Below are 18,849 nucleotides of genomic sequence, written 5' to 3'. Positions count from 1 at the left end.
ATACGAATCCCTGTCTGCCTCGGCCCTTGTTTAAGGCCTTTTCCGATAGGCCTTCTTTTTACGTTTACAGGCTGCTCTCACTTCATCATTCCACCAAGATGTTCGCCTTTTCCCATCTTTACACACAGTTGTTCCTAGGCATTCCCTTGCTGTTTCTATTACAGCATCCCTGTATGCCACCCATTCACTTTCTATATCCTGAACCTGCTTACTGTCCACTGTTCGAAACTTCTCACTAATCATATCCATGTACTTCTGTCTAATTTCCTCGTTCCGGAGATTTTCTACCCTTATTCGTTTGCAGACAAATTTCACTTTCTCTACCGTAGGCCTAGAAATACTTAGTTCACTACAGATCAGATAGTGGTCTGTATCATCGAAAAATCCCCGGAAAACTCGTACATTTCTAACAGATTTCCTGAATTCGAAGTCGGTTAAGATATAGTCTATTATGGATCTAGAACCCCTAGCCTCCCATGTGTAGCGGTGATTAGCCTTATGCTTGAAGAATGTATTCGTAACAGCTAAACCCACACTAATACAGAAGTCCAGCAAACGCTTCCCATTCCCATTAACTTCCATATCTTCCCCACATTTACCAATCACCCTTTCGTATCCTTCAGTTCTATTCCCAACTCTCGCATTGAAATCGCCCATTAGCACTATTCTATCCTTGCTGTTCACCCTGTCCACGATGTCACTCAATGCTTCATAAAACTTGTCAACTTCATTCTCATCTGCACCTTCACATGGTGAATACACGGACACAATTCTAGTCCTAATTCGTCCAACTGACAAATCTACCCACATCATTCACTCATTTACGTGCCAAACAGAAATTATGTTGCGTGCAATGGTATTCCTGATAAAGAGTCCAACCCCAGACTCTGCCCTTCCCTTTCTAACACCCGTCAAGTACACTTTATAATCTATCTCTTCCTCGTTACCTCCCCTTACCCGAATATCACTTACTCCTAGCACATCCAGATTCATCCTCTTTGCTGACTCAACCAGTTCTACTTTCTTTCTTCCATAAGCCCCATTAATATTGATAGCTCCCCATCGAATTCCATTTCGTTTGCCAAGTTGTTTCCAAAGGAGTCCCTCGCCTGTCAAATGGGAGTGGTGCTCCGTTACTCTCATAGGTCCGAGGCTTGCTTAAAATGTTCTGAGCTCGGTAAATTCATGAAGCAGGATGCTGCCCTACTTGCACATAGTCCAAGTGAGGATCTCTCCTCTAACGGGTTATGGACCACCGGTGGATTGTATAGTCCTAGCCGCCTGAGCACAAGAAGGGCCATGACTCAGAATATGTCCGAGATGCCCACTCCCATTCCATAGCAACTGGTATCCCGACTCTCAGGACCACTAGGCCACTCAGCCGTTGCCCACGAACTAGGGCGTGACTACAGTAACCCACACCATGAACCATCTCTTCACTGTTCACAAAATCAAAACTGTGGGCCTTTACCCTCAGTTGAAATGCTCTAACCTCACCTTTGGAATGTCCTCAAAACCCCTCATGTGTTCATCTTGCTGGATCAAAGAGGCCAATATCACTATCTAGCAGTGAAACTACAGGCAGAAAAGACCTTGATTATAAGAAACCTCCCGTAACAACTGAACCTACGACAAGTGAACAGGCAGGGAAACACAACACAAAACAAACTTACAAGAAACCAAAGACAGAAAAAGAAAGCACAACTATTAGTGATATGCTTAAACGAATTAAGCAAGTTCTAGAAGCCAATCCTCAGTCCTTTCCTCTCAGTTACTTACAACTCTAATCCTTTTTTGAAAACGGTATTGGAGTTAATGACATAACAACAATAGCTTCCAATTACACCCAAGATCTAGAGGGTTTAGCCCAAGCCCTTCAAAAACTATATCCATACTACACTGAAAAATCCATTAAGAACAGGAGTACTCGAATAGTCAAGAAACTGCAGCTCGTCTATAATGGTAATTAAGACACTCGTATGGAGATTCGCTTGTTTTATAAACATACTCGCGTCTTAATTATTGCCATTATAGGCTTGTTGCATAATGTACTATTAACAAACCCATGAATGTATTTGAGTTATACTGGCTATTTTTGTATATCACATCATTCATTTCATCCAATATATTCTCTCATGAGATTGACGTCAGGAAGGGTGTATGGTCGTAAAAACTCGCTACGAAGATTTGTCTCGCTTCGTACTCGACCTCGTAGAGAAAGGGGATAAGGGTATCGTATTATCATATTATGCAATATTGATACAAAAGACGTTAATGGCCAGTCATTTGCCTGTCAGTTGAGCAGTAAACCTGATCACTGCTTTTGTTTGAATTAACGTCCCTGCTACCAGCATGTCATCATCACCTTCACTGCCATTTCATCAGCCACGCACTGAGGTCCCGTCTTTTTGAAACTTTTAAAAATAGTTTTGTTCCCAACTATAGAGTCTAAACCGTGTGAATGGTTTCTGGAGAAGGTCAGTTGGTGTATGTGTAGCAGAAGCCACTCCCTCTGAATAAAGCCATGTTACAAGTTATACTTCTCAATGTAACACATAGCGACTGAAAGCATTCTTTGGATAACTGCGGCTGTTGAAAGCCAGACCTTTATTTTATGCTTGTTCTCTACATTTATCACATCAAGTTTTACCTAAACAGCTGTAATTGAGAAAGAGAAATCGCATTGTTTAGGTTAGGTATGCTATCAAGTGCCCGGATAGTGCCAGAAGTTCCACAACAGAAAGAATAAAAATAAATAACAGGAAAGCTTTTAGCATTTATAAATATCTAATCGTGTGGCGGTAATGTGTTTTAATATCATAATGTTTAATTTCGTACGTTTGTTGTCTCCACTTTTTTATTGACACATAATACATTTTGTTTGGTGTCTCCAAAAATCATTGAAACGAAGTGGAGACGTAAAATCAATATTAATATTATTTGTTAGGTACGTTGGCGAGTGAAACAATTGTTGTGACTGGATTGTTTTTATCACATTTTAAACTTACTTCTCTCCGAAAAATACCTATATCTGCCCGAGTTTACGAGATATTAAACAATCATTTTGTTAATGATCTCGCCTGCTATATTAATGGCAACAACTGTGAATATTTATTAACTAAAATAAACTAGTTTCCTCATCCAGAGGAAACAGGCTCACAGTGGAAGGTAGTTTCATGTACCATTTTTACCGCCTATCAACCTTCCTGATATAGATGTTGATTCCCATAGGAAATCGGAAATTTTGTCCCGAATGAGCAAATTTATAATACCAATATAAATGGTCCGTTACTGGACATTATAAATTTTCCAGCTAACTCATTCTTCGTTGCCAGCATTTCGCCCACATGTGCTAGGGTGGGCTCATGAGTTGGTACCTAACTAATTCAAAATACTTCTTCGAATAAAGGAACTGTTACTGTTACTCCTTTAATCCAGTCACTACAAAAAGTTTGTATTTTTAGCCATCTGAAGATGTCCACTTGGGATGACTTGACCCTACCTTCTGTAATGGAGTCATGAAGATGTTCTGGTCCGTACCAGTACTATCCAGGAACAGTTCCTTCCGCAGCGCACCTTCCACACCAGCCAACAGCCTGTAGAAGATGTGGAACGTCGGCTCTCCGTTGGGTCTGCGTGCAACTCGACTTCTCTCCGGCAGCAGAATCTGAATCAATAACACACTCTGGTTAAGGAAAACTGCAACAGAGACAATCTAATGTAGTTATTTAATGCTTTCATTCTCCACCTTAATGGGAACACGCTCTCTGGCCAAGAGATCAGAGCAGAGATGGCTGAAGGGGGACTTCTTTTTTAATGTAGTTATGTATAAAAAATGATGACATAACTAGAGAAATGGAAGTATTTTAATATTTTCTGAGGGCTGCTAAAGTGCTTGATTTTCAGACTTGTGTGACAGTACAAACAGTGACAATGATCACTGCCTGAAATGGATGAAAAAGCAGTAGATGAAAACAGTGAGATTGACTGTGATGAAAAGGGTGCTTCAAGTTCAGGAAAGACCACATTGACTCTTTGTATAACTTTTTAGAAGATCTACCACATATTAGATAACTAATTGCTGATAAATAAGTTTATATTTAATACATATATGCTGATTTATGCACCCTTCAATGCTAAACATATGATCCTCTCATTTAGTGGTATTACCTCCATATTAATGAGTTGACATTTATTAACATATTACTCTATATCATTTTCCTAAAAATTCCACTCTGTCCAAAATGAATTCATTTTTTTTATTCAACTAATTTTATTAATTCTATCATTATTTCACATAATTAATATTTCTATGAAACTAGAAACAAGGTGCACTCAGCTACATGACACCTGACTGAATCACACCACCAGTAAATACTAAGCCAGCCATGACCACAGTGATGTGACTTTGAATTTCTGATGTTAATGAAACCTTCATTGAACGTGCAATTTATTGCCGAGCTAAACGAAACACGACTGTGACATTAATTGCAGATTCTTAACAAGATTCAACACTACAAAAAAGCACGTCATTTCATATTCCCCATATGATTAAATACTGTAATTTCAATCAGACAGAGGAAGATGGAGGGGATAAAATGGGTAGAGAAAGTGAGAAATGAGGAGGTGCTATGAAGAGAAGGTAATCAGGAGGAGGAAACACAACTGGCTTGGACATTGGATGAGAGGAGTGTGTTTACTGATGGAAGAAGAAGAAGAAGACGAAGAAGAAGAAGGTTGATAGTATAAGGACAGAAGCCAATTATGAGAAAACGAAGAGCGTAGCAGGTGAGAGATGCCATGTTAAGACTAACGATGACGAGACAGATGGGGACCATTATGTTGTGCAGGGCTGAAATAGATATTGGTTTAATGCCCTGCAGTTTTTCAAGATGCAGAGTTTCCTAAGTGCCAGTAAATCTACCAATACGACATACTTGAATCTCACCAGACTAAGCCAGAGTTACTCGGCCCAACAGAATGGATGTGATTTTTGCTGTCTAATGCACCAGGAAAAATGACTGCAACAAGTGCTAGTTAACACGATGTTCCTGTTATATATAGACCATGGATGGTTTTCCTGTATGAAAATAGAAATATACACACATTTCTGTGTTTTAAATATAGTGAAATGATTCATTTAAGTACAACAAATAGTCCAGCCAGCTATTCAACAGTTTGACATTCTCCAAACAAAATGGAACTTTTGTTTGACCACATGTTGAGTCAGGACAGAACTCAAACCCTTACCTGCCCAGACCTTTCAAATCAGGGATCTCTTATCGACTGACAATTACTAAGGCTATAGAAATTAATCAAGTTGTGGTAAGTGATAAAACTCTAGAATCGTTGACAGGTGTATACAAATATGGGGAAGATGAAGTAGTATTTCTCTCATCAGTTTGTAAAGTTTCATGTGACGGCAACACCAATGCTGCCGGAGAACCCACCTGCAGAGACGCAGAAGCTATTTGTCCAGACTGGTCGAAATCCAAGCTGAAGATCTGAGTGAAGCGGGTAGCATTGGAGTTCATCACCGTCCTCGAGTTGCCAAACGCCTCCAAGACGGCCCCAATCGCATTCAGTTTCTCGACCGTCAAAACCTACAGACAGCAGTAAGCATTCCAGTATACAGATAGTTCTATACGAGCATCCTCTCCAGACAGCACTTTAAGAGAACTGGTCGAGATACCTTGTTGACGGTGCCTGCCGCTAGGACCAGGTAGTGTAGCACATGTCTGAAACTGACCGTCTTCCCGCTGCCACTGCGGCCCAGGAAAACCACAGACTGGTCTCGCCGAGAGGCTAGCATGCTGTGGTACGCAGACTGAGCCAGCGAGTAGATGTGAGGCGGCATGTCCTCAGACTTGCAGCCACGGAACATGTGCACCACCTGTGTCCACAAACAACATGTCCTTCCTTTAATGCTGGATTGTTCTAGAACCTGATAATACAACTGAATGTTGCCATGTCAACTGATTTTAAAAGATATTTCCTTTTGTATTTCTACAAATGAACAGGATTTTGCTGAGCACTACTAATTGTGAGACAGAAATGAGAAGTGAAAGTTATTTGAACTTTTACAGATATATAAATAAGAGAAGAATATTTCTTTCAAAGTTGGGTTTTGGTGGCCACCGCATTAAAGAGTGAAAATAAGAATGGCTGTGTTTAGTTCAATAAACAGGCTCCTCTTCATTACAGTGCAGATACAGTACCTTCTCCGAGTAGATGGCAAGGGGAGCCATGGGGTTGATGACGACCATGGAGCCTCCTGCATACGTGTGGATCAGGTTGCTACCATAACGCTGCCGTAGAGTGTGCAGCACGCTCGACTCGTTGAGATAGCGCAGGTTGGCCAAATCCTCCGCACGGTCGAACTGGGGCGGGTTTGCCTGCACAGTCAACAGATTATTAGTCCCTGAATGAAGCAGTCACTCTTCCTACAAAACTGAAAGTGGTTCTTGTATTTATTTAACATGACTTAAAGACAGAAGAAAATACAAAAATGAAAACTTCAGTCTAATCACACAGATTTGTGAAAGGATTTCTAGATGTTATTTGTTTTCTGTGAGAGAGTTGTATCTGCCATCTTGATATTGAAATGGGAGTTGGGTGAATCGCCTCTGGGCGAGCTGACATAGGAGACCTAAATATCAGTTAAATTTCAACTGATCCCCTCCTATTCCAAAGAAAGCAATCTTGCCAATTTGTTTACAGTTGCTTTTAAATGCCATTACATATATTAACTATGGTACACGACGTGCTGTAGTTTGTTTACCCCTATCATGGAAGTAAACTCCACACATCTCAGACTGATTGAGTCGTAGTCACACATGGTAATGCCTGCACTTTGTTGTTTTGACCGTGTTATTGAAGTATGGTATATATTAGGGATTGCACACTTTTTAACAGATTAGTATTGTGTACTCTCAGAAGTGTTCGTATTAAAATATGTGCAATAAGTGCTGTAACGGCTGTTACATTTCACAAAATTAAACTGTTGCAGATGTTCAACTTTTCAATTCCTTGAACAAAAAGCTTTAAGGGAGAAGTAGATAAATATAAAAAAGGAAAATTTCAAAGTCAAAGACCAAACCTTTGTCGTTAGGAAATGCTTCTTTCCAACAGAAAGTGGTGAGTATTCTAGGGTGAAGAGTTGAGTTTTCTTAAGTGCTGCAAACAAGATTTTATCTAGTTTTTAAGACTTCAGAACATGAGGATGATAGTGTTCCATTCATTAAGGTAGACGATAGTGGTACATTTGACAATACCCTTGTTTTGAGTGTGAGGGCATGTAAAAGCTGGAATAAGGAGAGACATATGAACATGTTTCCAACTCCAGTACCGAATATTTTAGAGGATGCCTTGATTCCTCATAGAGATATGGATGTAATAACAATAATATACTACAATTATTGTGCAGAAGTTTGCTAGAGCTTCTTATATGGGCTGTTACAGCCATCAGTCAATACAAAGAACTATCTCACCATGCATGTCTTGGACAGAGATTCACAAGAACATTATTAATTTGACCAGGCAAGCCTCGTATCCCACAGCTACAGAATCGACAAGCAAAAACTTGCTCTAGCTATGAGCATTTTTTATATATTTTTTTTACAATGTGCTTTACAAATGGTAATTCTAAATTCCCATGGAGGGAATTAGATATTTTTCCACCAATAGAGCATATCAAAAATCAGATCAAAAATTAGATGTTGGCTTTTCAGGCGTTTGCTCTATTAACCAGCATTTTGTCTTAGGTCCGACACTAGACTCATCAGAGTGGGATGTGTCAGACCCTACCCACTGATGCTGGGGTGTATGCAGGTGAACTTATCAGAAGCCTCTTATGTGGCACAGTCTGATAACTGCATACGGGAGATAAAACTCCACAATGGAATTAATGCCCGCCTAGCAATTCCAAATGGTAATTCTAAATTCCCATGGAGGGAATTAGATATTTTTCCACCAATAGAGCATATCAAAAATCAGCATCAGTGGGTAGGGTCTGACACATCCCACTCTGACGAGTCTAGTGTCGGACCTAAGACGAAATGCTGGTTAATAGAGCAAACGCCTGAAAAGCCAACATCTAATTTTTTATCTGATTTTTGATATGCTCTATTGGTGGAAAAATATCTAATTCCCTCCATGGGAATTTAGAATTACCATTTGGAATTGCTAGGCGGGCATTAATTCCATTGTGGAGTTTTATCTCCCGTATGCAGTTATCAGACTGTGCCACATAAGAGGCTTCTGATAAGTTCACCTGCATACACCCCAGCATCAGTGGATAGGGTCTGACACATCCCATTCTGACGAGTCTAGTGTCGGACCTAAGACGAAATGCTGGTTAATAGAGCAAACGCCTGAAAAGCCAACAATGTGCTTTACATCGCACTGACACAGATAGGCCTTATGACAATGTTGGGATAGGAAAGGGCTACCGGCAGCTCAAACCACACAGCCATCATGCCGTTTCAGAGGGGCAGAGACTACAGGTCATTAAACACAATGAAATGGTTTCAAATTGTTAGCAGATTAGAAGACGTTGTTTGCCACTTCATTATTCAGGAATTGCCGTTCAGAAAGTCATTGTTGTTCTTTATGTTCATTACTTGGCTACTCTTGACTTACTGGCTTCGGAGGAATCTTTCATGAAAGACCATTTACAATCAGAAAATGTCTTCAAAGGTACTTCTAGTGACATACAAAATGATGTGATTAAAGCTGTTCCTGTTGCTGTTCAGGAATGTATTCAAAAAGAGATAGAATTAGCTGAATTTGTTTCTGTCCTAGCTGATGAATCTACAGATGTTTCCGTTAAATCACAATTAAGTATTAACGTGAGGTGGCTTTCATGACGTGTCTGCTGATAAGACTGCTAGGGGTTTAGCTCAGTTCTGAAGGAATGGAACATTGATGATACCCGGGTCATAAAGGAGGTGTCCAGGCAGGTATCTTATCCTCACACCATCTTCGTACATTGGTATGCCCATCAACTCAATTTGGTTCTTCTGCATGCTGCGAAAACTATAAAAAGAGGTAAAATTGTTCATATGCAATTTATCTGTCTTCCACACATTCTTCTCTTGTTCTTCACATCGTGCAGAATTGCTGAGAGAGCAAGGTTTTCAGCTTCCTCATCCTTCTCCTACCCGATGGAATTATCATTCTCGGGCTGTTATGACCGTGAAAAAATTATTCCGAGTTGAAAAGAGCAGTGGATCATATCAAATTCTGGCAACTGGGATCCAGAATCAATCCAGACAGCAATAGGAATAGTCAATATATTAAAAATACACAAATTTTTGATCCTCGTCTGACTCTTTTCTAGAATTTTTGTCTACACCAACTTTTTGTTTAGCATTCTGCAGTCGGAAACATCTTCTGATGTAAATTTTTGTATTAAAGAGGTGAAAGTTGCTACTACTAACACCAGATCTCTCAGAAGTAATAAAGTAATTAAAGAAATTGAAGAAGAATTGTCTGCTTTGTGTTCAAATGTCGTGAATGCTAACCAGGGTCAAAGAAGAGTTGCCTACGAGGTTCTTGATTCAGTGTTGCTTCAGTTAGAAACACATTTCGGTAATTACGAAAGCCTTCGTTTCTTAGAACTACTTGATGAAACTAAATTTAATATTTATCATTCACAATTTCCCCAACAGCATTTAAACGAACTCATGGCCATGTACCCTAAGGTTTTTCATGTAGATCAATGTACGAACGAACTTATTAATATTTACTCTGATCCCAATAAATATACTTGACCCCAGCAACTATTGGCGTACATTCTTAATAATGAACTCCAGAGTGTGTATACTCCTTAACTTGAAGCTATCTATTCTGTTAACGTCAGTTTCTAGCGAACGTGCTATGAGTCCCTTGAAATGAATTAAAACCTATTTAAGGAATTCGATGACCAACCAGAGACTGTCCAACTTAGTAACTCTAGTTATAGAGAAGGAACTGTTGTGGCATCTTAGCAAGATGAGAGTAACAGACATATTTTCTGAAATGAAGGACAGGCAGATTGAACTCATTTACAAGAATATTGTTTAAGGTGAGTTGCTTTACAAAGGAAATATTAAGTGTATCCTCCCAATTCAATACATCATATAATTACATCATTAGTGAAAAAATATGCCAAAAAACATAATAAAGGAACAAATGAAAAAACAGAAGAGAGACATGACGGAAATAAAAATAACACAATATACAATATTTACATCATCATATGGAGCAATAAACAACTCGCTGTGATAAAATTCAGTGAAAAAAAGGGACAAAACATAATTGATCTAAAAACTGTGTTAACCTAAGAAGAGAAGAAATGAAAACAAATGGTACAGATGGAAACGAACAATAAATGCACATAGCGAGGTTGCGGACCTCTTGGTCTAAAAAATTTTGGTTTTATAACAATTCAAAACCGTATTAAATCACTGTGTCGAAAACTGAGGCAAGATACACTTCATTTTTCCTTTGTAAAGTGAAAACCGTCAATACGGAATGATTCTAATATCTTGTAAGGTGAGTTGTACGAAAATGTATTATTAACCTCTTATTAAATTTACATAACAATGAATTATATTGCTATTTTTTATTCTAAAAGTATGTTGTTATTTGACAGCTCCCCGTGGCCTATTTATTTATTTATTTATTTATTTATTTATTTATTTATTTATTTATTTATTTATTTATGAATTATCGCCTTGTCTTCTACGACGTGACTCAACCACAATACACTATTTAATTTATGTTAAATTCTACAACATACTATAACTGTGCAACTTATAGACTAACGGGAAAAGCTCACGGCATAGATCCTATGGTTAATATTTACAGGAAGTACATTATCTTAGGTATGTTCTATAGATTATGTTCTGATATATAAGTAATGTTTGCAACACCTTCTTTTGAACAGCTGAGTACTAGGAATGTTTCTAATTTCCGCCGGCAGTGAATTCCACAAGCGGATAGTAGCGGGGATGAATTAATCACTGTTACTAGTAGTGTGATGGGTAGGGAAACTTAGCAAGGAGTCAGTTAATGACCTTGTTTGGAGATTATTTCTGGATGATAGGTACTGAAGGTCATCTCTCAAGTAAACCGGTATTTTGCTCCATAGAACACTATGAATAACTGACACAGAAATAAAAGGAGTGCATGTAGGGTTATATGTTGTTATAGGACTTGTCTTAGTTTCGGAGTCATTAATTATAATATTGATAATATGATTAAATAGCTTTAAAAATATCTGTCTACCCCCTTATTTAGCTTAATTTTTCCTGGTGCAGTATTAATACAAATATGGAGACAACAAACATCAACAACAACAATAATAATAACAATAATAATAATAATAATAATAGGCTTTATCTCCATACCTGTAAATGGCCATATACACTTCTGGCACTATCCTTCAGACCCTTTCTTCCACACAAACATTTGTATCTTTTTTGTTCAGGAATAGCCCATGTTTTCCCAAATATTACCTAATACACTGACCAGCAAGATCTATTAGTTACGGTGGCCACAGAAAGTATTCGTACACCTATGGAAAGTGATAGAACATCATTACGACTTACGAGCTGAAGTCAGATCTATAAACGGCATAACGACAGACATCAGATATACACGCTGAACGTACAGATCGTTCAAAAATGTAACATGATCGGTACGATCGTACCGCCAAAAAAGTATTCATACAGTGCGGATGTACTGACTTTGTGTCGCACAGGTTTGCGCCACTGTGCCTGCAGGAGGCGTTATCTCTTCAGTCATCATTGTGCTGTCGTTGCCGCAAGGTATGGGGCGAACTCTCAGTGAGTCAACGAGAGAACATAGTGTTACTGTATAAACAAGGTAAAAGTTATTGTCAAATTGGAAAACAGCTGGTCATAGCTATACTACGGTCGCAGTGGCGTGCACTGAACCCCATCTACCCCAGCGCAGCTGGGGCAAAGAATTTTATATTAATATTTCTGTAGTATTCCTTAGAATGCTTTTTATTAAGTTAAAGAACTGTAAACAGCTAAATCAAGCCAAGTGCCGCTGTCTCGACAATCCGTTCGTTCTACAGCAGTTCAGCACTCTCCGGCGAGTTGGATTTCTTTGCCGACGTGAAACAGAGCTACCCCAGCTGTGCTGACGCATGCGCTTGTCCTGGGAGTCGGTGTGGGCCACCCTCGAGATTCACGGCTTCTTATGGCGACAGGCCAGCTAGCTTGGGTAACGTATGTTAGTTGTAGCATTTTAACATTTGAAGTGTTCAGTGCCACAAGAAAAGTATCAGTATGTTAACTTGTACATCGTGTCACTAATAAAAATAGGGCTATTTTATGAAATCAATTGTAATTAAAGTATAATATGTTTTATTTTTGGATTTTGGCATGTATAAAGTTTTTGACTTTATTCATTTTTTCAATACACTCAGGTTGCCCAGCATGAACACGGAGAAGTATTTTACTGCTATGCATCCATGGGTTTGCCTGTAATGGTGGTAGGGACTATGTTATGGGTGAAGTTTTCGCAAGTTTTGTGGCTTTCTTCATGAATATAACAGGAATACTTTCCCACGTCTGTCGTCGCTGAACCTACACTCAGAAAGCGAGTGAAACTGTAAGATATTGTCTAAACTTTACTCACTGTTTTACGTCCCACTAACTACTCTTACAGTTTTCGGAGACGCCGAGGTGCCGGAATTTAGTCCCGCAGGAGTTCTTTTACGTGCCAGTAAATCTACCAACACGAGGCTGACGACCGAAATGAGCCAGGATCAAACCTGTCAAGTTGGGGTCAGAAGGCCGGCGCCTCAACCGTCTGAGCCAGTCAGCCCGGCGGGTAGGATTTTAAGTTTAAACAAGTTCCAATGCATTTCTGTGAAAACCAAGACAGTACCATTACAATGCGTCACCGTACATAGCTTGTAGCTTATGTTAGGACGCTGCCGTGAATATGGTAGGGCTGTGATTGCTTATTTTTTTTTCAGCTGGGGTAACAAACATGTTCACTGCACGCCACTGCTACGGCGAGTTCAACAGTTAATAAATACAAGCACAGCGGACAAATAGAAAACAAACCCTGATCTGGTCGTCCAACAGTGCCGACAGTACGGGAGCAACGCATTTGGCACGAAAGGAACCGTTCCGAAGTGCTGGATCTATCCATCGCTACAGAACTCGGTTCAAGGTCCAACAAAACGGTGAGTGTATTGCACAGTGTGAACCTGCATAGTAGATGTCCACGAAGCGCCTACACCTCGCGCAAAGGTATTGTGAAAAGACAACAGACTTTTTGAACACTGTTATTTTTTCTGTTGAAGCAAAGTTTATACAGTTTGGAACTGGTAGGAGCAGCAAGGTATGGCGGAAGCCAAACACCAAACTTAAAGTTCAACACGTAATCCCCGCGGTAAAACACGGAGGAGTGAATGTGATGGTTTGGGGCAGTATGGCTGTGAATGGAGTGGGAAACCTGGCATTTATTGATGGTATTATGGATGCCAGGAAGAACATAGATGTGTTGCACCATAATTTAAGCAGCAGTGCAGACAAGCTTCATCTGGAAGGAGTCTTCCACTTCCAACAGGACAATGATCCTAAGCATTGTGCCATGATAACCCATGAATGTTTGTGGTACAATGCCCCAAGAAGACTTCTCACTCCACCGCAGAGTCCAGATCTCAATCCCATAGAGAACCTTTAGGCAAACAAGTGCAAAAAATGCCTTAACACCTTAAGAGATACTCTCAGATGCATGGTCCAACATATCTGAAGAGTACACCAAACATTTAGTTACTGCAATGCCAAGACTCATGAGAGCTAAAGGCAAAAGCAAAAAGCAAAGCCATCTCCGTACAGACCATGAAGGCCCTTGGAGGGGTGGAATGTAACCTTGATTGATGGATTGATTGATTGACTGACTGATTGATTGATTTTTGTTGTTTAAAGGAGCCTAACATCAAGGTCATCGGCCCCTAATGGTACGAAATGAGATGAGAAAGTAAAAGTCCAAAACCCTCCACTGACCAGAATTCAAAGCGTGAGGACGAAGAATGAATGGATGGATTTGAATTTAAAACGATCAGTGGATCCGACCCACAGTGCCTCACATACACAGAAGCTCGCACAAAACAATAGTATTACGGACCAAGGGACTGCTTCTAAAGTACGATGCTGAATCAATTATGCTTGTTGTCGAAATGGGTCCAAAATCCAGGTTATCGGCCCCTCATAATGGTATTTATCGCTAGAAAAGTAGAACCATGGTATTTGTCATGTTGTGGTACTAATCAAGAGTAGTGTAGACTCGCAGTATTCCACACATTACGGTACTACTCACAGGTAATGAATTTCGCACATGTATTACAGACCTATTGCGGCGCCATTTACTGGCAACGCAAACCTATGGTGTTCATCACCTAAGCGTACTAACCACAGGCACTCGTACTATACCGTTGTGTTCCTCATACAGTGGGTACTAATCACAGGTAGGCTACTGTAAAAGCCGTCGCGCTCTCGTTTGCTACTAATCACAAACCTATTTTGTACCTAACATAGTGGTACTATGCGCGAGGAAAAGCGACCCATGGTGTCCCGTGTGGTGGTACTAATCACGAGTAGTTTCATGGTTCTAATTTGATCATCCCTTGGTCGCCCTTTTTAGTCGCCTCTTACGACAGGCAGGGGATACCGTTAGTGTATTCTTCCGTCTGCGTCCCCTATCCACAGGGGGTAGACAAAGAGAAAAACGAAGAAAAAGTAGTGATCCGTCACTTCGAAAAATGAAGTAACGGACAAAGAAAGGCAAGGGCCACGAAGGGCGTGAAAATGAAAGACTCCCTAGGCCTCGAATGCTCTAATACCGTCGAGGTCGGAAAAGAACAAGAGTTGACTAAGGCAGGTCGGACAGGATAGATGAAAGTGAGGAACCTGGCACAAGCAAGTGGAAGCAATGCCAGGACTCAGCTAAGGGCCCCGTGGTCGCCAACCCACGCTCCCAAGTCGAGAGCCCCTGGATCCCCTTTTAGTCGCCTCTTAGACAAGCCAGGGGATACCGTGGGTGTATTCTTCATCTGCGGCCCCGACCCACAGGGGGAAAGGTAACCTCGGCACTTGATGGGATAGAGTGGTTGGCTCTACGCCTGGCCAAATTTGTCCCCAGGAATTAACCGGGTACTCATTTTTGGTGTAGGCTGAGTGAACCTCAGGGCAAGTAGAAATCTCTTTTCTTAAATTTTACGACTTCCTGACGGGTATTCGAAACCACGAGCACGCCTTTACCGCCTCGGCCAGGCAGCCCCTTGAAAGCTAAAGGTATTCATACAAAATATTAAGACTCTGAACAAAGGCTTCCGCAAGTTTTGAGTGATCTAATAGTGTACGAATACTTTTTCTGTGTTCAAAGTCGAGTTTGTTTATTATGTTGAGGGCCGTAAATCTCATAGTAATTGTACAGCAAGGTGTTGTCTTTACATATGTCCCACTGGATGTGTTTATATTAGTTCATGGTGCTTAATATATAAGGTAGACGTTAAAATGTTGGTGTACGAATACTTTCTGTGGCCACGGTACTTCCCACATTGACGGAAATTGCCGAGGAATTATTTCTTAATTATTGCTTAAGTATTAATTACGTTGCATTGCTTCTAACATCTAAATATTATGTACCAGTAATAGTTTAATTTTAAAATGTATGCATCAAAATACGAAAATCATTTAACAGAAGACTGTGTTTTGCTTTTACTTGCAATAACTTTGGGGAGAAAAGGCTGCGCATACTCAACATTACTAGGTTCAATTGGTTACTGTCCACTTTTATTCTTGTTCTGTATCAACAATAAAACGCCCTGCTGTAAATCTGTGTAACAAGAAAGTCAAAAGCAGAACTCATCAGCTCGGGAAAATGAGTGAAACATACTCCTTTATTCCTCGTAACAGGTAGCCTACATTTTCGGTTGGGATTTTCGTTTTTCATAACGGTATCCTGCCGCCATACGAAGAAAATGAAAATATTAGTGTATATTTACTTGTAGGCTATAGTTGTATTTTCGCCGTGGTACGCCATTGTGGCACATACTGTGTTTAAATTCGCAACAGATTATATTTCCACAAAAACGTGTTATAAGATAACAATTAAATGAATAAATTCCATGAGAAGTATTACGCCCTTGAATTTATATTACTCATCGCGTGAAGATACCATACCTAACCTAACTATGAGGTCTCATTATCTTAATAACACCTGTTTACGTAAATTCTCATGTGATAAAGTTAAAGAAGAAATATGCAATATACCGGTACTTAAATATAAAGTTCTGTCTTTCACCAGTCACAATTATCGACAGAATGCTCGCCTCAATTGATCAGCTGATGAATCGCTTTCTGCAGTACCGGTACGGCCGGTACGTTAGGGCTCACCAGCAGTTCCGTTAATCAAAAGTTTTAAGGGAGAAAGAAATTCGTAGTTCAACCCCCGGCAACGCTCAACATACAGCGCAGCCGGATTACCCAATAGGGTAGGGCTGTGGCTGTGTGAACTGCCGATAATAGTTTCTGAATTACAATTACAAAATACTGTTTGTCTTTCGAACAGTTCACAAAGCAAACAGCGACCAGTTTTACTATCCAAATTTCGTTCGATGCCATACAGCCTGTCATGGCAGCACTGAGTCTCAGGATACAAACATTTTCTTCTGAACGGACTGTTTTCAATTAAAAACGGGTTGTACCAGAACGCCCATCGGCCCATTGACGGTCTACACTGCACGAATCAGATTTGATAGAAGAAAACGGATTCGACAACTTCTAACACTTATAACTAAGTAACTGTCCTCAAGAAATGGAACACAGAGTGTCTTACTCCACTCAGGATTCAACGCAGTTTCAGAAAGGCTCTTTTTTCATCGTGGTTAATGACCAAATTCTACATATTCAAGGCCTTATACATTGCAAGCCGATGTCAGATAACGTCGATAGAAACCGCCTATCGTCTAAGAGTTCGTGACGGATTTTGAACTTATGGAACACATTTATGTACAGAAGGAATTTGCACTCTTCGTGTAGGGATTATTTACATTAAAATATCGAAATTATAAATCGTGAAGGGCGATAACATTAATTTTACATCTAATAGGACGGCGAATGTTTGACAGAATTCACTCTGTCACACTATATACACTCAATAATATCGAAAATTCATTCAGAAACAAGGAAATTGGTCCAAAAAACAGAGGTGAATGCTAAAAACTCTTTCCTGCTTTTAAACAACGACCTCGTATATACATAAATGTGTTTTCTACGCCATTACTACGTGTAACAGATAACAACACATTGATATACTTATCACCTCAATTAACCGCGCGTCATTTTTTTCTGCGTTGCTTATCTTCTCGAGTCTGAACTATTACACTGTCTAAGGATACATTTTCAACTAGTTTTGATATCCAATTGAACAGCATGACGAAATGAGTAGAATTACAATGTAATTAATTAAACTGTATATACTTTCAGGTAGGTACATTAACATTAAACTATAACTACGTGCTATGATCCTTGGGCCACCATCCGCCAAAGACTGGCGGTGGAAGATAAACCACACCCAGGACGTGCGAGAAGGCGCAAGTAACAGACCTAGCAGGGAGATTGCAGTAACATTCGTCCTACATGATGGCTGCACGTTCTAGGCGCCCTACAATTTGGATCGACAGAAATTGCAGAACCCTTAGAACAGGGCACAAATGACGGAGTTTTTAATGCAGCAACAGGAGTATCTGCGTACAGCGGCAGCTAGACACTGGAGTTCTGTGGCGTGGTAAGGCGAGATTCGCATTATGTCGGTCTATGAGTGTGGCCTCTACCCGGAGTGTATAGTGCCAATCAGGAAATTCGCACCATGAAAACAAACATATTGTGAATTGTCGATAATGAAACTTCCACGATGACAGTGCTAGATGCTATGCAGCGGCGAGGAACATCTACTCTTGGAATGGACGTCCTCGAGAGCAAACACTGGCCTGGTGCATGTCTATCAATTTGATGACGGCTATGGACGACCTACGATGAAGATAGCACAGTGCCAATGAAGGCTAAAAGCAGCGACCTGGATGGACGTCGTCAGGGTCTTTAGAAGAGTAAAGAGAGAACCACCTTCTTACCACGGTCTGTATTTTGATATATACTTTAGGGCACCAATAACCTCCTCGTTTTAGAGATGGTGTGTTAAGTCGAGTCAGAAGTAAGGCGTGTTATTCCAGCGGAGGACAATGTTTTGTGTGAGGTGCAAACTACAACACCCAGTCCCGAAGCGAACCAGACATCATCATGTAAAATGCAGTATCCACTTCGTAAAAACTGAAAATGTATGTTCATTACATACTACGAGTACAACTGTATTGACTGATTATCATATCGCCGAGCCGAAACTACTGGACATAAAGAAATGGCATTTTCGGGATACATTACAGTGTAGGTGCTCACTAAGGAAATGTTCTTGGATATTCCATCGTTAACGGAGTGAAAAGAGGGGGGGGGGGGGAGTGAGTACATCTACATCTCAAAACTTAGCAGCTCAAAGATGTGAAAATTGATAATTGTAATCTCCTTTAGAAATAAAGAAACACGCATTTTTTGTTTTCGGAAAATCCACTTATGGGGGCAAAAAGAAGTGAAAAAATAGCTTGAATCCTTTTTTAAGAAGATGTTTAGCCTATAACTCAAAAACCGAAAATGTTACAGACGTGAAAATTGGTATTTGGAATCTCCTTTAAAAATAAACACTTTTTTGTTTTTTTGTTTTTGTTTTGTTTTCGGAAAGCCCACTTATGAGAAAAGAAGTGAAGGA

At 40.0% G+C, this 18,849-nt stretch overlaps 2 protein-coding genes across 7 annotated transcripts in view; both read right to left on the bottom strand.

Moving 5' to 3' along the window:
• wkd (whacked) overlaps positions 1-18,849 on the bottom strand; it is a 569,688-nt gene that overhangs the window by 30,391 nt on the left and 520,448 nt on the right. The gene's annotated exons all lie outside the window — the stretch shown is intronic.
• The window catches only part of Mhcl (Myosin heavy chain-like), a 399,178-nt gene that overhangs the window by 249,088 nt on the left and 131,241 nt on the right, over positions 1-18,849 (bottom strand). For all 6 annotated transcript variants that reach the window (XR_010861825.2, XM_067159638.2, XM_067159641.2 and 3 more), the window contains 4 exons: positions 6,219-6,395; positions 5,693-5,893; positions 5,451-5,603; positions 3,503-3,667 (listed from right to left, as the gene is read on the bottom strand). Coding sequence is in view for 5 of the 6 variants with exons in the window: in XM_067159638.2 (XP_067015739.2) it covers positions 3,503-3,667; positions 5,451-5,603; positions 5,693-5,893; positions 6,219-6,395 (696 nt within the window). In the remaining variant the exon portion in view is untranslated. The remainder of the gene's footprint in view (positions 1-3,502; positions 3,668-5,450; positions 5,604-5,692; positions 5,894-6,218; positions 6,396-18,849) is intronic.

This window comes from Anabrus simplex, chromosome X (genome assembly GCF_040414725.1).
Source record: "Anabrus simplex isolate iqAnaSimp1 chromosome X, ASM4041472v1, whole genome shotgun sequence".
Taxonomy (NCBI): domain Eukaryota; kingdom Metazoa; phylum Arthropoda; class Insecta; order Orthoptera; family Tettigoniidae; genus Anabrus; species Anabrus simplex.
Note: the sequence above shows the minus strand (reverse complement) of the source record. Positions and strands in the feature narration are given on the sequence as shown.